General features: G+C 54.3%; 10 protein-coding genes across 10 annotated transcripts; 3 read left to right on the forward strand and 7 right to left on the reverse strand.

Annotated features, from left to right (window-relative positions):
• Positions 1-441: 441 nt before the first annotated feature.
• On the reverse strand, positions 442-2,356 carry SNOG_08952 (hypothetical protein; the record flags this gene model as incomplete). Its single annotated transcript, XM_001799205.1, has 2 exons — positions 442-1,869; positions 2,183-2,356. 2 exons carry the CDS (start codon positions 2,354-2,356, stop codon positions 442-444), a joined length of 1,602 nt encoding a protein of 533 aa, XP_001799257.1.
• Positions 2,312-4,150, reverse strand: SNOG_08954 (hypothetical protein). Its single transcript, XM_001799206.1, has 3 exons — positions 3,630-4,150; positions 2,977-3,546; positions 2,312-2,883 (listed from the first exon to the last, which is right to left on the reverse strand). The coding sequence occupies exons 2-3, from the start codon at positions 3,366-3,368 to the stop codon at positions 2,493-2,495; spliced, it is 783 nt and encodes a 260-aa protein (XP_001799258.1). The 5' UTR covers positions 3,369-3,546; positions 3,630-4,150; the 3' UTR covers positions 2,312-2,492.
• A 723-nt stretch (positions 4,151-4,873) lies between these two features.
• On the reverse strand, positions 4,874-6,041 carry SNOG_08955 (hypothetical protein; the record flags this gene model as incomplete). Its single annotated transcript, XM_001799207.1, has 3 exons — positions 4,874-5,268; positions 5,361-5,699; positions 5,789-6,041. The coding sequence occupies 3 exons, from the start codon at positions 6,039-6,041 to the stop codon at positions 5,036-5,038; spliced, it is 825 nt and encodes a 274-aa protein (XP_001799259.1). The 3' UTR covers positions 4,874-5,035.
• Positions 6,042-6,296: 255 nt separating this feature from the next.
• On the reverse strand, positions 6,297-8,190 carry SNOG_08956 (hypothetical protein; the record flags this gene model as incomplete). Its single annotated transcript, XM_001799208.1, has 4 exons — positions 6,297-7,602; positions 7,657-7,727; positions 7,787-7,885; positions 7,998-8,190. The coding sequence occupies 4 exons, from the start codon at positions 8,188-8,190 to the stop codon at positions 6,493-6,495; spliced, it is 1,473 nt and encodes a 490-aa protein (XP_001799260.1). The 3' UTR covers positions 6,297-6,492.
• Positions 8,191-10,203: 2,013 nt separating this feature from the next.
• Positions 10,204-11,287, forward strand: SNOG_08957 (hypothetical protein; the record flags this gene model as incomplete). The annotated part of the gene is made up of 4 exons (XM_001799209.1): positions 10,204-10,291; positions 10,344-10,771; positions 10,821-11,173; positions 11,200-11,287. 4 exons carry the CDS (start codon positions 10,204-10,206, stop codon positions 11,285-11,287), a joined length of 957 nt encoding a protein of 318 aa, XP_001799261.1.
• A 367-nt stretch (positions 11,288-11,654) lies between these two features.
• SNOG_08958 (hypothetical protein) lies at positions 11,655-14,177 on the reverse strand (the record flags this gene model as incomplete). Its single annotated transcript, XM_001799210.1, has 2 exons — positions 11,655-12,965; positions 13,034-14,177. The coding sequence occupies 2 exons, from the start codon at positions 14,175-14,177 to the stop codon at positions 11,770-11,772; spliced, it is 2,340 nt and encodes a 779-aa protein (XP_001799262.1). The 3' UTR covers positions 11,655-11,769.
• A 6-nt stretch (positions 14,178-14,183) lies between these two features.
• Positions 14,184-14,574, reverse strand: SNOG_08959 (hypothetical protein; the record flags this gene model as incomplete). The annotated part of the gene is made up of 2 exons (XM_001799211.1): positions 14,184-14,444; positions 14,497-14,574. The coding sequence occupies 2 exons, from the start codon at positions 14,572-14,574 to the stop codon at positions 14,184-14,186; spliced, it is 339 nt and encodes a 112-aa protein (XP_001799263.1).
• Positions 14,575-14,698: 124 nt separating this feature from the next.
• On the forward strand, positions 14,699-17,560 carry SNOG_08960 (hypothetical protein; the record flags this gene model as incomplete). Its single annotated transcript, XM_001799212.1, has 4 exons — positions 14,699-15,777; positions 15,924-16,204; positions 16,255-16,809; positions 16,848-17,560. 4 exons carry the CDS (start codon positions 14,699-14,701, stop codon positions 17,558-17,560), a joined length of 2,628 nt encoding a protein of 875 aa, XP_001799264.1.
• Positions 17,561-19,224: 1,664 nt separating this feature from the next.
• On the forward strand, positions 19,225-19,918 carry SNOG_08961 (hypothetical protein; the record flags this gene model as incomplete). Its single annotated transcript, XM_001799213.1, has 2 exons — positions 19,225-19,653; positions 19,721-19,918. The coding sequence occupies 2 exons, from the start codon at positions 19,225-19,227 to the stop codon at positions 19,916-19,918; spliced, it is 627 nt and encodes a 208-aa protein (XP_001799265.1).
• An 804-nt stretch (positions 19,919-20,722) lies between these two features.
• On the reverse strand, positions 20,723-22,472 carry SNOG_08962 (hypothetical protein; the record flags this gene model as incomplete). The annotated part of the gene is made up of 5 exons (XM_001799214.1): positions 20,723-21,225; positions 21,285-21,560; positions 21,666-22,040; positions 22,108-22,196; positions 22,267-22,472. The coding sequence occupies 5 exons, from the start codon at positions 22,470-22,472 to the stop codon at positions 20,723-20,725; spliced, it is 1,449 nt and encodes a 482-aa protein (XP_001799266.1).
• Between the last annotated feature and the right edge of the window lie 401 nt (positions 22,473-22,873).

Genomic DNA, 22,873 nt, shown 5'->3' on the forward strand with positions numbered 1-22,873 from the left:
ACTGATATGAGCAGTCAACAAGTCAGGCTAGTGTGAACCTGATCCCTTGAACGTAAATTGGAAGCAAATGGGTATATTACAGGGTCTTGCAAACGCAAACATGTCCCCAAGCTCCATATGATCAGTCCATGTAATGCGCCCTGTTGTTTTCACATGCAACCGCCAGTAAATGTGCACATGACGGAATTATTACCTGGTCATGCGCCTATTTTTTTTGTCCTTCCAAACGCCCTAGTATTCCATGGAGATGCACAATTAAGCATAATCGCTAATATAAGATTAGAAGAAAAAAATAAGAATAACAGAGACGGAAGCGATGGAGATGAATTGTCGAAAGTGCCGATGAGATGGAAGGTTTTGCTTGGCCGGCGGGTCGATGGGAGAGGTACTCGGAGAGGTACTTGGAGAGGAAGTCAGGTCACTGCGCCGAGTTAGCATAGCTCAAGGAAGATTGTTGCCGTCGCCACGAACCCATCCACCAATGAAGGTGATGAAGTTGTCGACCATGTTGACCCAGTCCTGCCCGTTCAGGGTCCCAGCTCGACGCTTGTCCCATAGAACCTCTACCATCTTTGCCAGCTGTGCTCGACCTGTCTCGCCTGCCTCGTTGGTGCCATCATTTCGCACAAGGTGTACCCTTCCGCCGGGATACTTCTCCGAGAGGTCAATCTTGAAGCTCGCATCGCCATCGGGTGGAGAATACATGTCCTCCCTGCCGTTGGGCAATACGCCAGGGGTGATTTGGATGAGCTGGCCGTGCACCAGCACGCTCTGGGTATGTGTTCTCCGAGGCTTGAACAAGGTGCCGCGCACGGAGAAGTCGACAAGTCGGAGAGAGCCCGCGCCTTCACCCAAGCGGATGATCCAGTGCTGGAAGCCTTCGTACATCATCCTGAACTCGACCTTGACGGTCCATGTGTTGTAGCTGTAGAAGATGGCGAGGGCTTCGGCGCGAACCTGGCGGGAGACGGAGGCGAGAGGGTGCTGGATCTTATCAAAGGCAGTAGCAATGCAGTAGAGGAGCGGCTGTTTGAATACGAGCTCTTCGCAGTTGCGGTAGATCTGGTGGCGGATCTCGGGCGGCAGCGTCAGGAGCGTGGGCGGGACGTGGGCCTCGCTGACAGGCGACTCGTGGACATGCTCGATGTGGAGCGTCTCTGGCGGAGGGATCCAGTGTGTCCGCTGGTAGGCGGCCCAGTCCTCCTGCAGGGTCGACTTGTGGTCGATGTAGGCACAGTCGAGGCTGGGGTTGCGCGAGTGGGACGGCGACAGGGCCAGGTCCTCCATGCAGTCGTCCTCGGAGCCATCCCGCGAGCACAGGTGCAGCTTCTGGAGGCTGGCGGCGTCGGGCAGGGCACCGACGGAGCGCGGGTGCGAGTGCTCGGGGGACGAGGGCATCGACGTGGCCTGGCTGTGCAGGTCGGGCGCGTCCGAGTCGGTGTCGGTGTCGTGATCCGTGTCGGCGTCGGCGTCGCCATGGTGGCCCAGACGGTATCTCGCAATCTTGGGCGGCAGCTCGTGAGACGGCGAGTTGGGCGAGGGCAGCTGCGTGGCCGACCGCTTGCTCGAGGTGCGGACGGCCGTGCCCGCGTGGGCCATCTTTCGCCCTCGCACCTGCTCCGCTCCGCTGTCGTTGCCCGTCGTGTCGAGCGCCTGCAGTTTGGGCGACCGGTGCTCGGCCTTCATGGCCTCTGCGTCGTCTGGGGGCGTCTGGCCCGTGACCGAGTATCGTCGCTGCGTCACCATCGTCACGCTGCGGTGCTGCGGTGCTGCGGTGCTGTCCGGGACTGAGGCGGCGGGCTGCTTGGGAGGGATGGGCGTGGGAGCGTGTGCTGGCACACAGGTTGGCTGCGCAGAGGCGGGCTCACTCTGCTTTGGGACCCGACGCGTCTATCGGATCGGTCGCGACGCTGGCGGTTCTTGCGGGGTGTCGTAGCGTCGTAGCGTCGTAGCGTCGTAGCGTCGTAGCGTTGTAGCGTGGACGGCGCGGGCGGAGTACGTGGGGAAACGCTCAATCGATACCACGCCGTGAAGCTCGATGCCGGCACGAAGCGACTGAAGGCGCCCAAGGGGCAGTGCGAAGCTGGACTTGGTCAAGGAATGTAGAGTCTGTTGGCGAGCGAATGCAGCCAGCAACGGAGGTTGAGGACAGGAGGAAATGAGCCGTGTCGATACCGCATGCCCTGAAACGCTCATGTCCCAGGGCATGGACAGCGCAATTTCTAAAGCCGCCGTTGTCCATCATCACCCACCCCTGTCGCAACACCACACCGACACGGGCACGCGAGAAGCATAGAAACAGCACATGCACCTTGCCTTTGCTCTCGCACTTCCTTGTTCGATTCTCTACAGACATTGTGAGAAGCGAAAAGCGCATTGAAACTATCAAACCTGGTCCTGTTGAAGGACCCCAAACGCCATCAGCCCACTTCATTCAGTCTGCTTGAGCGACCGTGTTGAAGCAGTGCTCACTATCCTCGCACCACCAAGTCCTAGTACATGCCCTTGGTCTTCTTCTCCTGCCTCGTCGGCTCTCGAACCATAATGTCTAGTGGGATGTTCCTTCCACCACGCTGCAGCTGGATCGTGCGGCACACTTCGAAACCAAACCGTCGATATATCGGCGGATTGCGAGCATTGCTCGACTCGAGGTAGCAAGCTCTGCCTTCGCCATCCGCCAGCTTTGTTACGTGCTCGATCAGCTTGCGCGCGTGTCCCTTGCCACGACCCGAGTGCTTCGTACCAATGTAGACAAGATACCAAGCCTCGTCTTCACGCTTGCCCAGTGTAGTATGCATCGTGTCATGGAGCAGAGGCAGGAACTCGTCGAAGAACCGCCGTTTGCCTTCTGCTGACAGTCTGTAGTTGAGTCTCCACATACCGCTGCGAGAACATGGTCACATAGTCATCCATGTTCTGGCCCGGCGGCATCCTGCAGTCATCAGCCCTGAAGAGTAAAATATCCATTACACTTACCACAGAGCAACCCCTTCAAAGTCTCCGACGGTCGTCACGAGCCCCTTGAGAATGTGAGCATACGTAATATATTCAAGAATCTCGACATGCAGAGCCCATTTCTCCTCCTCAGTCCAGTGCTCACGGTCAGGCACGTCAATGAAGTAGCGCGCGACATCGTCTTCACCAAAGGCCTCTGCAAGACAGGCTGCTGCTTGTTTGTACTCTGCAGCTGTGACAACACGCACACCATCTGCGAGGGGGGGTACTGCTGTGGTAGCCGGCTTCTGCTTCAACAGTTTGAAGGCAGTAGGGACGTCATTGATCTGAATGGTTGCAGACTTCAGCCCGGACTTTGGCTCGACAAAGCTGTAAGCAATAGGTTGCATGGGCCCAAACGTTCTCGTCGCCATAATTGCGGTTTACTCTGTAAATCTCTACTAGTATTCAGATGAGATCTGCCGCTTCGTTTGATGATTGGGGCAGTCGTCGAATACGCCAGCGTGTCGATTCGAGAGGGTTCGAGGCGGAATTGCCAAGCTGATCAATCACTTGAATAAGAACACTACAAGTTCAGTTCGAATAACACTGCTGCGGCCCGGTTAGTCTGATTGCGGATCAAGGCAGTTGGGCAGAACAGGAGCGGTGCCAGTCGATTGCCTGTCTTGGTATACCTTTTTGTTCTCTCTCGACTAAGGTCTACGTTTCAGCTGGGCGGTTACTATCTCCTGTGTGGACTTTGGACAGTTGAGATCTCGAGACAGTTTCGACTCGATTAGGGTAGCGCAAGGAAGTAAAAGCTTGACGTAGATCAACCGACATCAAGGTGTGAGGTTGGACGAAACGCCTTTATGCAACAGATACACCTCGATCGAGAAGTGACCGATGACGTCTATTGGGGTGGCAGACAGCGCTTGGTTATCGCTGTGCAGTCCTATGCGTGTGCACTGGTAGATGCTGATCTGTGGCTGCAGAGCGTATGCTGTTCGCCTTTTTACTCGTCGAATGCTTGTCACAAGATCAGTAGCACCACTGCTGTACAAGGTCTTGGCTAGCAGGATGTACGACTGCGTATCGTGAAGGATCAATGCGCGAGGTTCGGCAGCAGCGGAGCCACCAGAGCGCCGGCGTCGTGGGGGTGGAAGGGGGATAATGGACGTGGTTGGCGCAAAGCAAGGATTTGACACTGAGATGCGGAGTGAGACGGACAATGGCGAAGAAGGGCGTGTGATGTTGATATACTTCCACCACACCCATGTCGATCTACAAGATACCAAGCGCGCCAAACGGAGGTAGTAGTCATGTTGCAGCGGGATCTATCTTGGGACCGATAGCCCACCCTATAGAGTATCCGTTGTTATCACAGTCCAGGTGACCCTCAGCTTTGTGGTCGAAATAATGTCATCTTGATTTGCTAGCCGAACCATTGTTCGCCCAATGAATCATAGAAAAAGCGACAATCAGTGTTTTCATTTGCTTCCTCATGCCAGCCATAGCTTGTCTCTATCGAAGGGTAAGAATGCGGTGCAATGCGGAAAGTGGCGTTGGTGACAAAGTGTGGGGTGAATGCAACGGTTGGCTGGCTCCTCGGCTGGACTTTCTGTGAGGGGTAAGCGTGAGGGTCTGCTAATCTAGCCCTATCAGCATTGTAGAGACATCCAACAGACATCAAGGATCGGACAGATGCTCGGAGTAGTTCCACCGAGTAGCTGTATCAGATAAGTATTCTCGGACTATACTGCATCTACAATCAACAGATTATGCGGAAACTCACTTGCGTTCTTCACTCAAAAGAGCGTTTGGCGCAGAGTAAGCGCATACACAGGAACGACGAGCTATAGCTAGGCCATGGCTAGCAGATGTGGGGAACAATCAAGTTGATCGGAAACGGGGCTTGCTCAAAGCCATCTTTGCAGTTGCTAGGGGGAAACGAGTCTGCATATGACGCCTCACTTTCCCAGGCGAAACCCGCCAATCCCAATCGCACGCAGTTGATGTTATGCGAAATGACGTCCATATGATCCGGCGTGCAGCGCTTGTAGATGCCACGTTGTACGTGTTCCCTTCGTCGTCGTCTATCTCACATCCTTCGAATCTCTGTCTCGCCCAGGTACTTCTCTAGACCAGAATCGAGATGGTCCCACCACTCGTACAGCATGCTTTCGCAAATCAACTTGAACCAAGGCGTGAACTTCAGCGACTCGTCCTTGAACATGGCCTTGAGATCTTGCTGGGAAACAAATCGAGAGTCGCGAACTTCGTTGGGGTTGACATTGAGGTCGACATCGGCCTTAATGAACAGGATATAATCAACTGTATTAATGTGAGCCTGGTCCTGCATGTACTACCCCGCGTAGTTAGGTCCACGCAAAGGAGCCTACTTCTGCGAGGTGGAGTAAGCTTACTCTCATGTTCACCCCACTTGCCATCACTAGGTGACTTGTAATGTATCCGCGTAAGGAACTTGAAGTCATCGATGGGCACTTGCGCAGACGGGATACCGAGCTCATGGTCCAGCTTGCGCACTGCCGCTCGACGCACGCCCTGTACGGAAGCATCAAGGCCGACACCGGTCTCACCGGGTATACCGAGAGGGTGCGAGCAGCATGTGTTTGTCCACATGTCAGGAAATGTAATCTTCTCGGTCGCGCGCTGCTGTAGGAGGAGTCGGTTCTGGGAATCGAAGAGGAAGACGGAGAAAGCGCGGTGAAGGAGTCCTCGATCGATATTCTCCATGAGATGACCTACTGCAGCGTCAATGCTGCATGTCCCGTTCAAATGTCGCCATGGTATCTGTTGACCATGAACTCGACCTATGTTGGTGTGGACCTACATAGCTTCTTGGTCGCGCTGCCAATAGGAATATCGTCGTTGTCTAGCACGATGCAGACCTCATCCATCAGACGTATTTGCTCCTCATCGTAACCATCGAGGGCGCTGTCTTCTGTGGCCGAGTTGTGCGATCCTCCTATCAGACTTGTGTTGACCTCGGGGAAAAGCCGCAGAACATTCTCAGCAGTAATTGCGGGCTGTTGAGAGACAGTGACCACGGCAGGCGCCTCGGTCACGGTAGCAGTAGAGCTCATATTGGCAGCGTGTGAGGTGTTGACAGACTCGAGAAGATTGGTGGGGGTGCAGTGCACGCGGGGCGGCAATAACTGTCCAAAGTAAAGAAGCGCGGAAGGGGGACCCTTGGCCTTAGACCCTGATCACTTGCTGAGCCACGGAATCGGAGCCACGGAATCGGACATAAGCTCGCGTGCTCCGTGACAAACGCATTTAAACAGCTGTTGATTCGTCATCTTCATGACGCTACGCATACTAGGACTGGTGGAATTTCAATGCTGATTGTTCATGAATTTAATTCTATGTACACTGCACTGATGACGAACGATCAGGCTTCGTCCAGCGACAGGTATCAAAGCAAAAACTTTTCCGTGACCGGAACCGGAATGTCTGTAGCAGATTTTAAAAAGAAATCCCAGGAAGTGTAAGGAAATATGAACTCTAGCGTCATCATGGGCCAGCTCTAAAAGCCTATGCGACAGTTGTCGTCCTCGTCTTCTTGTGTTCAGGCACTTCGGCCTCAGCATCGGCAGCAACATCCAAATCCCTCTTCTCCTTGACGCCATTCAGCTCCTTCTCAGCCTCCTCAAACTTCTTCTCTTCCTCCTCTGTCAAGCCTGGCAGAAGCGGCTTCTCTTCTTCACTGTGCAGGTTGTGATGGTATGTACGGATAATCGAGTCTGTGTCGTCCAAAGCGATCTTGCGCACGTCCGCAATAGCCTTGATCTTGGCTGTACACTCCTTGTACTGTGCGTCAGACATCTTGACCCCCAGCTGTTCGGCACGACTCTTGATAGCATTCCAGCCAGTAATTCTGCTGGCGAAGTGGACATAGCGGGACATGCCGAAATCCTGGGGGTTGATGATCTCGTATGTGGAGGGGTTGTTGAGGATGGCCTTGGCATGAATGCCTGCCTTGTGGGTAAAAGCACAGAAACCGGTGATATAGTTGTTGAAAGGTATGTTAACCTCGACAAGATCGGCAACGAGATCTTCGACCTCCTTGAGCTTCTTGATGTTGTACTTGCTGAGAACGTAGTCGCGGTCCGCAACGATCATACGAGCCATCAATCCGCCGAGAGGCGTAATGCCGTTACGCTCACCAATGCCCAACACTGAGGTGTCAACGTGCGTGGCGCCAGCCTCGAGAGCACAGAAAGCATTTGCAATAGCGCAGCCAGAGTCGTTGTGGAAATGAGTCTCAATATCGCATGAGACCACGCCACGGAGGGTCCTGACCAAATCGTACACCTGGCGTGGGCTTGCGCAGCCAACAGTGTCGGCAATACCCACACGATTGACACCGACCTTGTCCACGGCGCTGTAGATGGAAAGGAGGTCCACAAGATCTGATCTGAACGAGTCCTCGGAGCTGAAACGAATCTCCTTGCCCTTGCTCTTCACAAACTCGATGACCTCTAGCGCCGTGTTCTTGATGTATGTCATGTCTTTGCCATGGCTGTGTTCGCGCAGATAACTCGAGGTTCCGATAACGACGTCGAGACCGTCAACACCAGTTTCAACAGCGATCTTGGCATCGTCGAGATGGCATCGCACGTGGGTGAGGATCTTGGCTTTCAGCTACACCATTGATCAGCACGTGTCCAAATTTGCTGTTGCCCAAGCGAAACTTACCCCGAGCTTGCAAATGGCCTCACAATCCCTTCTTGATTGCTCCGAGGCAGCAGGGCTGGTCAATTCTATGTCTATCATGGCGGTCAGCAGGAGCAAGGTGCAGTCCGCGTGCCGCAGAGGAGAGCCGTACAGTCTACACCGAACTCGTCGAGAGCCTTGGCAATCTTGATCTTGGCTTCAAGATCGAAGTAGGCATTCGCAAATTGTTCACCCTCACGTAGAGTGCTCTCTGCAGGATAAGTCAGAAACTATTATGGTTCGCACGTTGTTGCGAGTGCGGGGACGAGGTATCTGCTACACTTGTGCACACCTCCGATCGCGCTCGAAGCCCAATGACGTACCGATGATCTTGAACCGGCTCACATTTGAGAGGAAATCGCCTACGGGAGCGTACGGCGAAGACTTGTGAGACGGATGGGGATTGTGAGCAGACTTGATGGAGGTAAAGCAATCACGGCTGTCGCCGTTCGTTGCGTTAGCAGCAGTGCCATTGCTATTGCCGTTGGTCTCGGCGCCGTTACAAGAAGGACACATGTTTGCGATTGAAAGTGTGGAATTGGTGACTTGGAGGAAGGGCGGGAAGGGATCGCTATTTGAAGGCCGGTCCTATAGCTAAGTGAGTCAAACAGAAAAATAGCCATGACGACTGAAGCGCAGCTTCCGCAGTCGGCCCAGAGTCGCGCTAAGCCACTTTCGACTAAGCTGAATGGGGAAAAATCGTCTCCGCATATTCATCGATGAAAATCGTGGCAGAATTGTGACCGCCTCGCAGCCCGCGTATGACTGTAAGGTGTACAATTGGCTGTCAGTAGATTAGCCATGTCTGACAGGACCGACAGGGAAACTGCCGCTGCATCTTCCGCTTGTGACTCTTCAGCAATGACTGAAGCACGACGCACGCAAATTCGGAGTACCGGACAAGTACCAACAGCGACCTGAATAAGCCGCTAAGTCTTCAACTTGTCTGTATCCAAGTGCAATGAGGCATGAATAGAATCACGGGCGAGTCTGCAATTAAAGCAAAGTCATGCCAAAAGTTCTCACCTACGATAGAATGCGATCAAGGTGCAACAGGAGGCAGCCCATCCAATAGCCTGAAGCTATAAACAGTGTCGCAAGGCTTCGACTGCGAAGGCAAGGCTCTGTGTATACATTCAAGCACCGTGCTCACTTTCCATTATATGTGGTGACATGGAATAGATCACAGGGAGCTGCGTCACGGTTCGACCCGACACTAAGGAGATGCGAACACAGGTTTGTTTGCAGTGGTTCCTGCTGCTGCGTTGAGCTTTGGTTGATTTTGGGGATGCGCAGTCGTGATCAGAGCCATCTTGTCGAACCAGATCAGGAGGACATGTGCGGAGTCCTTTGGGTGAAAAGGTCACCTTCGAACGAACAGGTGTTCAGGTGTAAGACCACCTGCAAGAGGACCTTATCATATGGAAGTCAATAAGGCCAATTATATAGTCTCGAATTCTACAAGTGCACGCCACCTTCGATATATCACAGCTCAGAAGTTGAAGCATACGCGCATCAAGGTTTGCTCATGACAGTTGATACCTGCCATACCGGAGCATTGACTCGGAAAGTATCAGGACAGCCTGCAGAGAGATCACACGAACACAACAAAGGAACCGGTCAGTACCAGGAGCTGTTGATGCCAGTGTATGGGTCTGTCGGTTGGTCTCAGTACTCGCCTCGAGCACAGCGCCGAGTATACCTATGGCAGGCTATCAGCTGAGCGCTACCACGATACACGCCAGCATGTGCAAAAACGCTCTTCAAGGGACCGAAATCTGAGCATGCCCTTCACCTGTAGTGGGTCGCGAAAAGCGGTCTGTCTTGTGAATTTGGTGGGGTCATCCAGCCTCTTCCCTTCGCGCTGATTGGCCAAGGCACCGGACACCCGCACACTGAATGGCACGAGACGCGTTGAAGAGCTTTGTTTACATGCGTGTTTGAGCCTCCTCATGGACCTTTGAATGACTACTACAGCCTGTATATAATCAACCACGTGTCCGCACAGCTACGCATCTGCTTTTCCACCACCAACTCTCCACACGCGAATTTCGACCTCGCCAGGGCGCCCCGTTTCGGCGGTTATAGGGACACTAGGCCAGGGTGACATCACTTTTCTGCTCCCGAAGGTTTGTGAATTTTCACCATCCCATTCGGTCGTAGGACTTGGGAACACTTCTTATACTGCTCGCGAGCCTCAACGTTCTTCAGGCCGCATCCGTTTGTTTTGGCTTGCCCTCTGACTAAGGCTCCCAGGAGTGTCAATCAATCCCTTGGCGCGAGCGAGCTACGAGAAAGCTATCCCTGCTGCGGCGCTGAGGCCTTGCTTGCCGTCACCATTTCGACAGCTCTTAGGTACACATTCACCGCCGCCCTCATTCACCTCCGAGGTGGCTGGAGTTTGATTTTTTTGCTCTTGCACTCGATCCATATAGCCTATATTTTCTTCTCAATGATTGCGGTACCTCCACCTGACCCACCCCTTGATACCCCGACGTCTCCTGTCTCGTGCTGTCAACAGCTGTTCACATGGCGCCCCGCAAGCAACGAGCGAACTCACCCGAGTTCCCCGTGCTAGAGGCCAATGCCCTCTATGCTGGTGAGATCAGAGGCGATGGTGAGCCGAGTGTTCTCTCTACACAACCTGACTAAGGCTGACATGGTCCAAGGCAACTGTCTATTCAACGCCTTGTCCGACCAGCTCTTTGGCCACCAAGAAATGCACGAGGTCCTGCGTACTGCAACCATCGAGCATATGCGAGACAACTCAGACTTCTACCGCCAGTACATGGCAGTTAATAGCGTGCGGAGAAATCCTAAACGCAAGACCACCACTGCTGTGCCCACGCGCATCGACACAACATATTTTACCGAAGAGCAGCTGCAACAGCAGTTTGAGGAACACGTCGAGAAGATGGGACAGCCCGGCGAGTGGGCTGACAACATGGAAGTTTCCGCGTTTGCGTCGGCTCTAAATGTCCACGTTCGCCTCTGGCAGGCTGACTACACCTACCTCTTCTCGCCTCGGGTACACTACACTATTGGTGACGATCCCTCCGCTGCAGACGATCGACAAACACTCCACATTGCATATCACGTAAGTCGATAGCTAGCCATGGTCATCACACACGCTCATCCTGATGCAGACCTGGGAACACTACTCCTCTGTCCGCAACCTAGCAGGGCCCCATACAGGGAAGCCCGAAGTCCATATCGTACCAGAGATGATCTCGAAGAAGCGCCCCAGCCCCAGTGTAGACGGTGACGACGACGACCAGCGTCGGCGGGCCAGAAAGCGCCGTTCGCCTCTCCCATTGTTTGACTCGGATTCCACACCAGAGGGCACCGAAAGCTCGTCGGACGAGTCGAACGGACCCATGGCATCACAGCAATCACAAGCACATGTCCCACCGCCAGAGAACTACGTCAAGCCGCAGAAGTTGACCATCAAGCTCCGCGGTCTCCGAACCACAGACGCTTCTCCCTTGCCATCCCGAACGTCCTCTCCCTCACCTATGTTGGCAGCCCCGCCTTTGCCGCCTCCGCCGGCAACGAAACCCTTGAACGAAACACTGACGACTGTAACGTCGTGATAGAGCACCACGTTGGATGAAGTTAGGATACGAATGAGTTGATGATACCCCATTCCATTACCCTGCATAGCCTGGATGGTTATTCTTGTCTTGAGTCATGATTTGCATAGCATACAAGCACGGTAACGGCTACACTGTTGCATTTGCCAGCAAGATGACGGGTGCCAAAGTGCTTGGGCCTACGTCTTGAATCTGGTATTGGCGTTTATTTTGCGAAGTGATCTCGAGAGCATTTGGAATGTAGTTAGAACACGAATGCATCTTTCAGAATCTTCTAGTCTTAAGCCTTGTTGTGTTGATGCAAGCTGTTGGATCAAGCGGTGCTTGATCAACGTATTGTACTTGGGGTTTCCACACCTAGTGACAACATTCATGGATACAATAGGTAATGGCTGCCCTCATTGCGGACGTCATACATTGCTGCATTATCTACCAACTAATTCTAACGCCAATGCCATGCTAGTCAGCCACTCGCTGAACGACTCGTATTACTTGCAACTGTCTATTCAAACCCTTCGCCTCTCGGATCTAGTTGCTCTTTCGGCCTCTCAAGCGCCGGGCTCAATGGCCCACCATCGAGTGACGGTGCCGCTGCCCCTATCAGCGACTTCCTATGTAGCCGTGGGCTCGTGTCCAAAGTCTCGGTTGCTTCCTCGACCTCAGGGCTTTGTATGTCGTCTTCATTGTAGCCTGCTTGCTCCATACCGTAACCCTGGTTTGTCATGCGGAGACCCATGATCTGCTGCCTTAAGTCGTCCACAAATCGTTGCATCTCCTCAGTGGGAAGTGCCACACTGTTCTTGGCGCCTGTTTGGCTCTCCAAGTGTACATTGTATAAATTCAACGCAGAATCGAGACATTTTTCGGCTTGCAGGGACTTCTCGAGGCGCCACCAGTGCTCCGAGGCAAGAACAGCCCAGAAGGCGGCTTTTCGTTTACGGCTACCAAGCTTGTACATACCGACACCTGTGCGTATTGAGTAGCAAGCTGATATACGTTCTGTGATGAGAGCGTGGCCAATTGCGCCGACAAGCCCGGATTCGAGTATACGCGTTGCCCAGCGTGCTGCATCATCGGCTGCTGATGAGCCACGGAGACGTAGGAGCTCAAAGGAGAGTGCAAGGGTCCGTAAGGCATAGTATGGTGCTGCGCTACGTTGGCGATCAGTATAAGAGTAGGAAGCGGCTTCGATCCATGCATCAATGTTTTCTGCTCGGGCTTTTGACGACAGAGGCGTCGGGGCCATGAGCGCAGATAGAGCAGCCATCTCTGCGGCGCCAGCATAGTGCCGCCACGCTTTGTCATTCTGAAAGTCTGTTCTCAGAATGTCATAAGTGCTAAGTGCCAATTTCCAATCACGAAGCATAAAGCAGTAGTCTGCTAACCGTCTCATGATGGCTTCTGGTGAATCAGGGCGATAGAATCCTTGGAGGCTGTCGTAGTTCGAGTTGGACGAGGCGGTGAGCGAAGACGAGCTGTTTCGAGAGCTGCCAAATGGCGTCCACCGTTTGCTGAGTGACATGAAGCGGCCTGAAAGCCCTCGCCGCCGAGAGAGAATCTGCTCATTCCAGGTTGCGACACTGCGCTCCATGTTTGGGATGATGGATTGTGTCACGAGTTCGCGGATGAAGGTGCGCAGACTACCTATGTCGGAGTCAGGCAGATATGGCGTGGGATCCGTAATGTCGTCGGTTGTTTCTGTGCAGTAAGGTCAGCGTGCAGCTCGTGCGAGTCCAGCCCAGCAATCTCTCTACAGCCAAACATACCTCGCTTCTGGATCTCTGCTAGCTCTTCCGAAGCAGACATCCATTCGCATGTGGGCACACGCACGCTGTCATCATCGGAGGGTATAGTGGGCTGGCTCTTGAGTCGAAGCAGATGGCAGTGCAGGCCGAAATGGCGTTTCATCGAGTCGAAGGTTTGATTCGACTTGGCAATGTCGCCCGTTTCTTCGTCGTGTATGAGTACATAGTAGCGTAGGAAATCATTCTCGACCCATTGCGGAAAGCGCAAATCACCATCATGTTGCCTGTTGTACAGGCGTCGTAGCTCCTCGATGGGGTGAGGGTTCCGCGAGCTGATGGCTATGATGCCAGCGACTGGATGTGAGAAGGTCTCGTGAGGCACGACAGGCAGTCCGGAGAGCAAGCGACGCAGGTATAGGGTGTGGAAAGGGGACGATGTACTCTCAGTCGGCGGTGCCAGCTGGCCCTTGTTGAGGTAGTCGGACACGGGATCCTGGCGGTTGAACTCGGAATACTGCAGATGGCGGTCGACCAGCTCTTCCACCTGGGCCACATCGCCACCTGTCCTTCGTGTTCTCCGCTGGATGGAGCTCGTCGACGTCCTCTGGCCTGCCCCTGCGTCTCCGCGCAGATCTGGGTAGGCATCATCCACGGCAATGAAGCGCACGCCAAAGTCGTCCCAGCTCTTGCTAGCCCCGATGCTGTCTCTGATGGTGACCTTGCCCGGCACCGACTCGGCAAAGGGCCGCAGGAGTTGCAGCAGACCTCCATCTATGCCCTTTGCCTGCACCAGCTCCTCGGTCTGCGCATCGGCGAGCACTGCAATGTGCGGCACAAAGGCGCGCTGTATGAGCGTCCTGTGCTCGTCCGAGACGCCCGCAGGCAGGCTGTTGGGCGTGCCTGTGCCGCTCAGCCGTGGCCCAGGCGAGAAGACGGACCCGGGCACTACAGAGGCAGTTGGTGTTGCGGTGCCGGAGCTGGGCCTGGACGTGGACAGGCTCGTGGTCGACTCGAACAGTTTCGACAGGCTCGGGTTCGATCTTCGGACGGGCAGGGAGGCGAGCGACGAGGCGGGCGATGCGCGCTGTTTGGGCAGCGTCATCGGGGCCTCCAGGTTGGCCGCATAGTTTGGGGGCTTCGGCGTGGCATCCTGAGGCGGCGTCATGAGAAGCTAGGGCGAGGCGCCCGCGGGGTGTTGGATGCGCGCAGGTTGACGGACGCTGTCGGCATGTATGCTGCGTATGCTGCGTATGCTCCCCTTTGGTCTGGGCCCGTAGTCGCTATGATTGTCGTGTGGGGCTGCTTGTACGGGCTGCCCGTTGACGATGCGACGTGCGTGACCGTGGTCGTTGCGGCCGCTGAGCTTTCTGACTGGACGAAATCCGCCATCTCCATGCTCCTCCACAGCACCGCACAACACCACCTCCGTCGCCTAGATTCAACTCAAAGTCGCTCTTTTACCGCAGCTGCGGAAGCTCACTCACTCTGCGGGCATCGCCATCTGACTCACATACGTGGATGCCTTTGATGAGTCGAGCCTGCCGTATTCCTTCACCGCACATAATTTCCCCCCTCTGCAAACGTGACTTTGCTCCACCCAAGGCCCGGTGGGCACGACAGCTTAACTCAACGCAAAATCTCTGGGCCACTCGCTTTCAACTTCAACTTCAACACCAACACCAACACATGTCCAAGAGGAGTCTTTCGTTAGACCGCCAAGATCAGAGCACCAAAAGGCGAGTGATTGAGGCGCCACAAATCCTACTCATCAAGCCTTACGGCAGCATGGCCACGGAATCAGGGCCCGGTGTACAGCTTGAGCTTACAGAGGTTGAGTCCAAGCTGCGGCGGCTCCTTCTAGATGTGGCCGCATACATCGATGATGCGCCCGCCAAAGAAGACATGACTGGAGTAGAGGTACCTGAGGAGCTCGCAAGACAGAAAACTACGCTGCGCTGGACAGGAGGATGGGTCCGGGATAAGCTGCTCAAGGTCGGAAGCCAAGACATTGATCTCGCCATCAACAACATGACTGGCGAGCACTTTGGCCTGAAGATGCAGGAGTACCTCGAGATCCCCGGCCACGCGGAGAAGCACGACCTGCTTGGAAAAGACGATCAATCGAAAGCACATGAAAAGAGTAAGAATATAGCCCCCGGTCTCCACAAGATTGAGGCCAATCCCGAAAAGTCGAAGAATCTCGAGACTGCCACCACCAAGATCATGGGCATCGACCTGGACCTTGTCAATTTGAGGAAAGAGACGTACAATGAAGTCTCCCGTAACCCTCAGATGGAATTTGGCACAGCAGAAGAAGACGCTATGCGCCGGGACGCGACTATCAATGCCATGTTCTACAATCTGCACACATGTGAAGTTGAGGACTTCACACAGCAAGGGTTCAACGACATGGCAGCAAAACTCATTCGCACACCTCTGGAACCTACCCAAACATTCAAAGACGACCCATTACGTGTTTTGCGGTTGATTCGCTTCGCCAGCCGCCTGGACTATGTGATCGAAGCGGAGACGGCAAAGGCCATGGGCGACCCAGAGATTCAAGATGTGCTGAAGATCAAAATTAGCAGGGAACGAGTTGGCATTGAACTAGAGAAGATGCTCCGGGGTCCTCGGCCACGCATGGCTCTGGAACTCATTGATCGCTTTGGGCTATACAAGACCGTCTTTACCGATCCGACCAGAGTGCTCCCCTCTGATCCCGAGACTGAGCTCTTCAAGTCGTCCTACAACTTTGTGGATTCGGTGTTTGATGGTCGACCAGAAATCCCAGCAAGCATCAAAGGACACGCTTTTCCGAGATGCAGACGAGAAGTACCTTGCTTGGATCTGCGCTACAGTAATGCCATGGGCCGATGCGACCGACTGTGCCTCACACCAAACCGACACAAAGGCCATTCTTTGCAGCCTATCTTGTAGCGCGAGAGGGGTTCAAGGCGCCAAACAAAGTCTGCGACGTTGTGGCTGCGTCCTTGGGGCATGGCGAGGAAGTCCGGGCTATGGTCGCGCAATGCGCAAAAGGACTTCGTCGACCTGACACGATCAACCCCGCAGACAACCCTACAGGCCGAGATATACTCGGTATGGCCTTGCGTCGTTGGGGCTCAACATGGCGGACACAGGTCTTCTTCAATCTTGTGTATGAGGTCGTGCAAGGACAAAGCTCCAAAGAAGGTCAGTATGAGGCGGCCAGGTGGTGCATGCACATTACTCATAGTCGACAGATATTCTAGGCTCTTATGCTGCTTTCCTCAACCAGCTTGCTAAGCACGACATACTTGATGTGGATACTTTCAAGCCGCTCTTAAAGGGCACAGATCTTGCAAAGGCTCTCGGTACCAAGCCCGGCCCTTGGATGAAAGATGCCCTTGACGTGGTGATGGCATGGCAACTCCGCAATCCCGATTCAATAGATGCGGATGCAGCCATCGAGGCGGTGCGAGCGTCACGAGAAAAGCAGACTGACAGTGAGCTTCCCTTCCGCCTCGCCTCGCACTTCCTTGAACTTACCATTCCACCCTTCTTCCCGCAGAATAAAACCAATCTGAACACACTCGAAAGGTCGCGTCAGCCAGCGCCTTGGAAGGACCCGGGTAGCCAGTACGTTCTAGATCTACTGCGATGGTCGATTGGTGCGATGAGCCGGAAAGAGAAGGAGGCAAGGTGGCATTTGCTGGTCCCTCCTATCTTGAAGATGATTGACGATATGGACACAACATGGAAAGCCAGAGGATGCCACCTACTTGGCGGATTACTGGAGAGCCTACAACAGACAGCCAGTGGGGATGGATCAAGGAAAAAGGCAGGATTGGGACAGAATTCTGCGGATTTCCTCGAGCGACAGCGGGGTACCACAATGTCTTTGCCGAGGCGCTGCTACCGTTCTTTACATACATACCTTCCCTGACACCGGAACCCGAGGCTGTTCAACTCTTCAATGAGCTTTTCCCCACACTCACAGCACTTGCGCTGCTTCTTCCCGTGGAAAGTGGCAAAGGGAGCACAAGAACTGGTCTTCTCGATAAGGTTGTACGTGAGGGCATACTCGCACCACTAGGTCACTTTCCCAAACCTTGGGCGCACCCGGAACTTGCTGCAGTCATCACGCGACATGTGCCACTTGTTTTGAGGCACTTGGGCATAGAATCGGTTAAGCACTTGCGTACGCTTATCCCATTGTTGTCGACGTTGCTTCAGGAGCCATTCATTGTCAGCCACAAAGAGTTGACGCTAGCCACATTGAAGGCCCTTCAAGCAGTGATGCAGAACGCATGGCCTAGGATACCTGGGCATCGTGGAGCAGTCATGGTGGGATTGTGCTTGTGCTGGAGAAGGTGCATGGAAGAAGCATCCAACCTCAGACATGTTGATGAGGTCAAGGCGGAGATGCAGGAGACGGTCGCGATGCTCGATACAGTGATGCAAGCTGTGAAGGATGACTCTACAAGGGTCACGTGGGAGGAAGAAAAGAGAGAGCTCCTCAGAACAAGTGCTAGCTACCAGGGCCTCTTCAGTCTTGGAGACATGTAAGCAGTAGGAGTGGGCGCTGCTGGTATGGTCTGTTGCGGCTGCCCTATGGGGAAAGTAGCTAGAGGTCAATTGCCGTTGTGCGCAGCCAAGGGTGAAGCAGGTGCGCCGTGTGCCGGGTGCATTACTCGAATGTGGGGGTAGAGGACTCTGAGACATGGATGACGACTGCACGGTGACGACAACAGCAGGGGAGGAGTGGTCATGATGAGTTCTGAAAGTGGGTTGCTGCGGCAGTCTCTCCCGCCAAGGAGGAGTTTGGATCGAATCGATGCATGCTGCATGTATGCACGAATGTTAATCAGCATGCGCACCAGCGAGCACCAGCGAACAGAACAGGTCATGAAGAATACTTGGTATGAGGTGCAGCCATAGCTCGTGGGGCGGGACGCAATGTCTTGGCATTGCTTCAGGAGGATGACGAGGCAGTCAAGATTGTTGAAGAAAAACCGGATCCACATGCAATCTCTTGTCCTACGGGGTTGCTATGGGGTTCGCGGTGGCAGGTCAAGCGCATGGTTCCTCAGCACGAAACTGCTGCAAGACACTCTTCGCAAAGCCACAACCACGGGCCGCACCCCCCTGTCGCAGACGACACATGATTGGACGCCCAATTAACGATGAACGCGCGTCGCGTGCTGTTGAGACAAATGAAGAAATGGTGAGAGATGGGTTTGCGATGCGAGGCGGCTTCTCTCGAGGAGGCTTTGAGGGCGCTGTGATAGCAGACAGTCTGGATGGACAAGTCGGCCTTGGGGGGGGCAGCATCGGAGGCTGGCGGTGCATGTGCTGAGTGAGAGCGCAGTGCTTGCTTGCGGCGCAGTTTCGAAACGTGCAGCCAATAATGCAGGCCAGCCGCCACAGTCGCTATTCCGGGGTGGCAGGCCTAGCCTTGCGCTCAACAGTGGATGATTCTGCAAACAAGACGCTGCGCTGCTTGTACAGGCTTGGGTGCTTACTCACACTGTCCGTGGGCGATGCAGCAGTGACAGGAGCAGACTGTGAGACGCCCAGCGAGACGTGGACGCAGACAGACAACGCCCAAGGCATGTGCTGCAGCGCAGAGCCAGTGTTTGCAGTGCAGATCTTGGTGGTGTTCAACAATAGCCCGAAGCTCAGCCTCCAGACGTGCCGCCAACCTCGTTTGGTCTAAAGCCGCGCCCCTTCCAGCGACAATGTCCGTCAGTAATTCCTCGCCGCCGCGCCTGGCACTCTCCCTCGACGAGACACGCTCTCCACGCTCTCCACGCTCTCCACCCTCTCTGTCACCCTCTCTGTCACCGACACCACACTCGTTGCTTGCCTGGGCCCTCACTCTTCCGCCCACGACCTCAGGCACGCCGTCCCGTCACGCCCGCGCAGACCGACAGACGCTCCACGGGACTATGGCCAGAGCGTACATTGCGTCCTCGACCACCACTCACACAGCCACCACCACCACTTGCCTCGTCTCCCCGACTACAGACCACGCAACGTCCCCGCCTCGCCGCCGCCCCTCGCACCCTTCAACATCCCAAAGCCCTTCAGCGCCCCAATCTTTCCCGAAAAGCCCCAGAACTACGTCGTGCACAGTCTCCGAGCGCTGCCCGAAACGCCCTGAGCGCGCATATGCCTCTCGACCTGGCCCATCGTGCCGCGGGGCGCATTGGCTCAGCAGGGGTCCGCTCATGGTCTGCGCCTTCTCATCATCGTCCTCAGTGGCGCCGTCGTCTGCATGCTGGGTCCACACCCCTCGAAATCTATCGTGGCAACCGCTACCTGGAACCTGCGCAGCGGAGAAATCCCCATTGACATGGCCTGCTCACACCAACCTCGCCCCCACCATCGTCCTGCTCGCCATCGCCGCCGCGAACTTCCTCGCCTCGGTTGCCATCCTCTCGCTCTCGCTCAAGCGCTCCTTCCGCCGACCCATTCGCTCACGTGATGCCTACCGCATCATTGCTGGGAGCTTCGGCGTCATTCTCTGGATCACCGCCATTGTCGTCTTCCACCTGCTCGACAAGGCCAGCAAAGCCAGCCTGGGTCGCTACTCGTGCACCAACAAGAACGTATTGAGTAATGGCCGGTTCCAGTACCGCGCAGTCTGCGAGGAGCAGGTTAGTCTCTCCCAACCCCAGCCCGAGCCCCAGCCCCACCAGGCAACAGCTGCTAACAATACCTCAGGGCGTCGCATTCTATACTGCCATTGGCGCCGCAACGGCCGAGATCCTCACTCTCGCGACCCTTGCCGTGTCTGCCATTCGTTCAGTAAAGAACCAAGAACCCGCACCCATGCTACAAATACGCGACAAGAAGCATTCAATCAGCTCCGGCTCGCAGCTGCCCTACAAACCCCGAAAACGCTCGCCCTCGACTCTCTGATTCGTTTTGTCCCTTTTTATAATGTACACTTTTTATTCCCTTACGTCGCTGCAATGATACCCTGGATTTCTTCTGTTTAGCGGCACTAAACAACACTATACGGCGTTCATCATCCTGGCCCAACCGGCTTTGGCCACCGTTTCATGACAATGCATCGCGGCGAGGCATCTCCAACCGCATCTACCCCGGCGTTTCCACCTGTTGATTTACCTACTCTTTTGCATACGCCCAGCGCATCTTGGATTATGCATCATGACAGACCATCTGCCTACTTTAGAAGAGCTGCGTAGCATGGCTCCATGACCTGATCGCATATACTTGGAAAACCCATATACTTGATGTAATTCAGCGAGACAAGATAGCTTCAATTCAGACAAGAGTCCACATAGCATTCATCGTCCATCTTGGTCATGTCATTACTTAGCCCATTTACTACTCTTACCCAGCAGCGTTCCTCAACTTTGCAGCTTCAACCGCTCGCTCCCAGCTCGTTCGCCATATAAACACCCCCTCAATCGCAGCGACAATCCCGAGCGCAATTGCAGGACCCTGCCTCTTGTTAGCTGAAAGATTCTTCCACGCAATGATTTGGCAAGCCTTACAATCCAGAGTCCAAACAGGCCCCAACCTGCTCCAAACCCAGTCCCGAAACTAATCGGTACTCCAACCAGGTAGTACGCAAACAGGCCCACATAGCCACCGACCTCCTGCCTTCCAAGGCCACGCAAGATACCATTGCAACTCGCCGAGAGCGCGTCAAAGACCTGAAATGTTGCGCATAGCGGCAGCAGTGCCGACACCATTTCAATCACGTCTGCGTCTGGCGTGAAGAGTCGAGCTATAAACTCCCTGAGTAGTGAAAGTAGCAGCAAGTTGAAGACGCCCACGAGTATGGACGCACATAGGGCAACTTTCGCAGCCGTCTTTGCGGGCACGTGCCAACGTCGCTCCTATTAGGTTTGCAATCCTGGTCGACGCCGCGACACTCATCGGAAATGGGATCTGGAAAGTAATGCCCGTCACAGTGCCAAGGACAGATTGAGCCGCAAGTTCAGTCGGTCCCAGCCAGCTTGAGCTCAGGGTAAGTATCTCAAACGCAAGAAATTCCGCCAAAACCATTATGAGTCCTGGCAGGGCAAGTTTGATCATGGGCATCCAGTTCTTCAGTGCCCGGCGATCGAAGCCGCCCCAACATTGGTACCCGTCGATGAAGCGGACATAGAGGAAGAGCATCATGGGCATGACGTTCTCGGTTATCGAGACGGCTATGGGAGCACCAATGAAGCCCCATTTCAAGTGCCAAACCACTAAGACATGGGATTAGTAGGCGAGTTCCGTACGGGAATAGATAGAAGAGCACACTTACTGAACCAGTTCAGGAACGCATTCAGAGGTGCGCAGATGAGCAGGATGTACATTGTCGCCGAGAATATTCCTTGCGCTTGCACGTAGCGTTTCCCCGCCTCAAAGGCGGCGTAGCCCGGGGCACCAGCAATAAGCACCTTCAAGTAAAGACCAGCTAGACGTGCGGTTTCTTGCTCGGGTACGATCAAGGACAAAAGCTGCGTGCCGAGCGCCCAGATGATGGAGATGGGGATTGTGATGAGGAGTAGAAAGTACAGCATGCGCTGCAGTTGCAGGCCTACAAGATGGGGCCGGCCTGAGCCATATGCTTGGGCACACAACGTATCGAGAGAAGTTGCAAGGCCTTGGTACACTGCGTATCCGGTGATGGAGGCCGTCATACTAGCCAAACTCACGGCACCTAGTTCGATCTTGCCAATGTGCCCAACCGTGAAAATACTGGCAACTGGGAGACTGTACTGTAGCAGGAACGTGAGAATGAGTGGTGCCGAGCTTTTGGTCAACACTTTGGCTTCGCGCTGCCAGCTTGTGTTGATCTTCCCAGCTATGACTGCCTTGTTCCATTTCTTGTTGATCGTCTTTGGGCTATCGAGTCCGCCATAAGGTTGGTCTGGATCCCCTCCCCCATTACCCAAGAGTGGCGTTTGCTCATGTGCATATGAACCTCTTGCTGCCTCTTCGTCGGATGTACTCTTGACTTTGCGCAGCCCAGAGAATGAAAGCTTGCTTCCGAGACGACTCGCAGGTCCCGAGCTGCCTGATCGTGGATGTTTCGGAGGAAGAAGATTGTTGTCACGGAGTAAGCTCCGCTCTTCTTCTCGTACCGTTTCCCTTTCCTTCTTGGAGATATGACTGTGTTGCTTCCATGATGTGGACACATGTTGTCGCTCTGGCACGCTTGAAGATGTTATAGCTGTTCCTCGTGCTCCAGGATTTACGTAAGATGGCCGGCGATAAGAATTGATCATGGAATATTGGCGAACAGTAGAGGATCCTGAGGACGAGTCATCCTCTGCCTCTTCTTCTTCTTCTTCTTCTTCTTCTTCTTCTTCTTCTTCTTCTTCTTCTTCTTCTTCTTCTTCTTCTTCTTCTTCGTCATATTCAAAGCTGTCGCCTTCAAGATCTCGCGAAATCGCTTCTTCAGCAATATCCTGTGACTGAGCAAAGCCCTCCATCTGAGACGTGACATCATTGGCGAAATCAGTGACTGAGTGGTCTGCCGGCGCTGAGGGTGGGGCCATGGCTTGAAAAGCTTTTCAGGTTGGGAACAGCACTTGTTCCTCAAACGTTGGCAGAAATTTGAGGATTTGGAGTTCACGACTGTCAGCGCAGCCGGAAAATGTGTGGAGGATCGAATATATTCCAACGGCAGATAGTTGTATATAGACCGGGAACGCGTTCTCACATTAGCTCATCAGCTTCGACCAATCCGGAAGCTCTACGCGGAGCTCACAAGCAATCACAGTATAGCTCGGCGCCCTTCAACAGGGTTGTTCTACCGTTAGTTGACACATGCAAAACATCTAGGACACTGTGTGACTTTCACCTTGTGCAGGGGTGCATCGTGGCCGCTGCTCCGAGGTCAAAGTC

The sequence above is a fragment of the Parastagonospora nodorum genome, assembly GCF_000146915.1.
Source record: "Parastagonospora nodorum SN15 chromosome Unknown scaffold_13, whole genome shotgun sequence".
Classification (NCBI taxonomy): domain Eukaryota; kingdom Fungi; phylum Ascomycota; class Dothideomycetes; order Pleosporales; family Phaeosphaeriaceae; genus Parastagonospora; species Parastagonospora nodorum.

Excerpts from the sequence above, each read along its gene's own strand:
- SNOG_08954 (XM_001799206.1), bottom strand. The coding sequence starts at position 3,368 with ATGGCGACGAGAACGTTTGGGCCCATGCAACCTATTGCTTACAGCTTT. Across the intron at positions 2,884-2,976 it reads TTTGAAGGGGTTGCTCTGTG|CGGTATGTGGAGACTCAACT; the intron begins GTAAGTGTAATG and ends ATGTTCTCGCAG.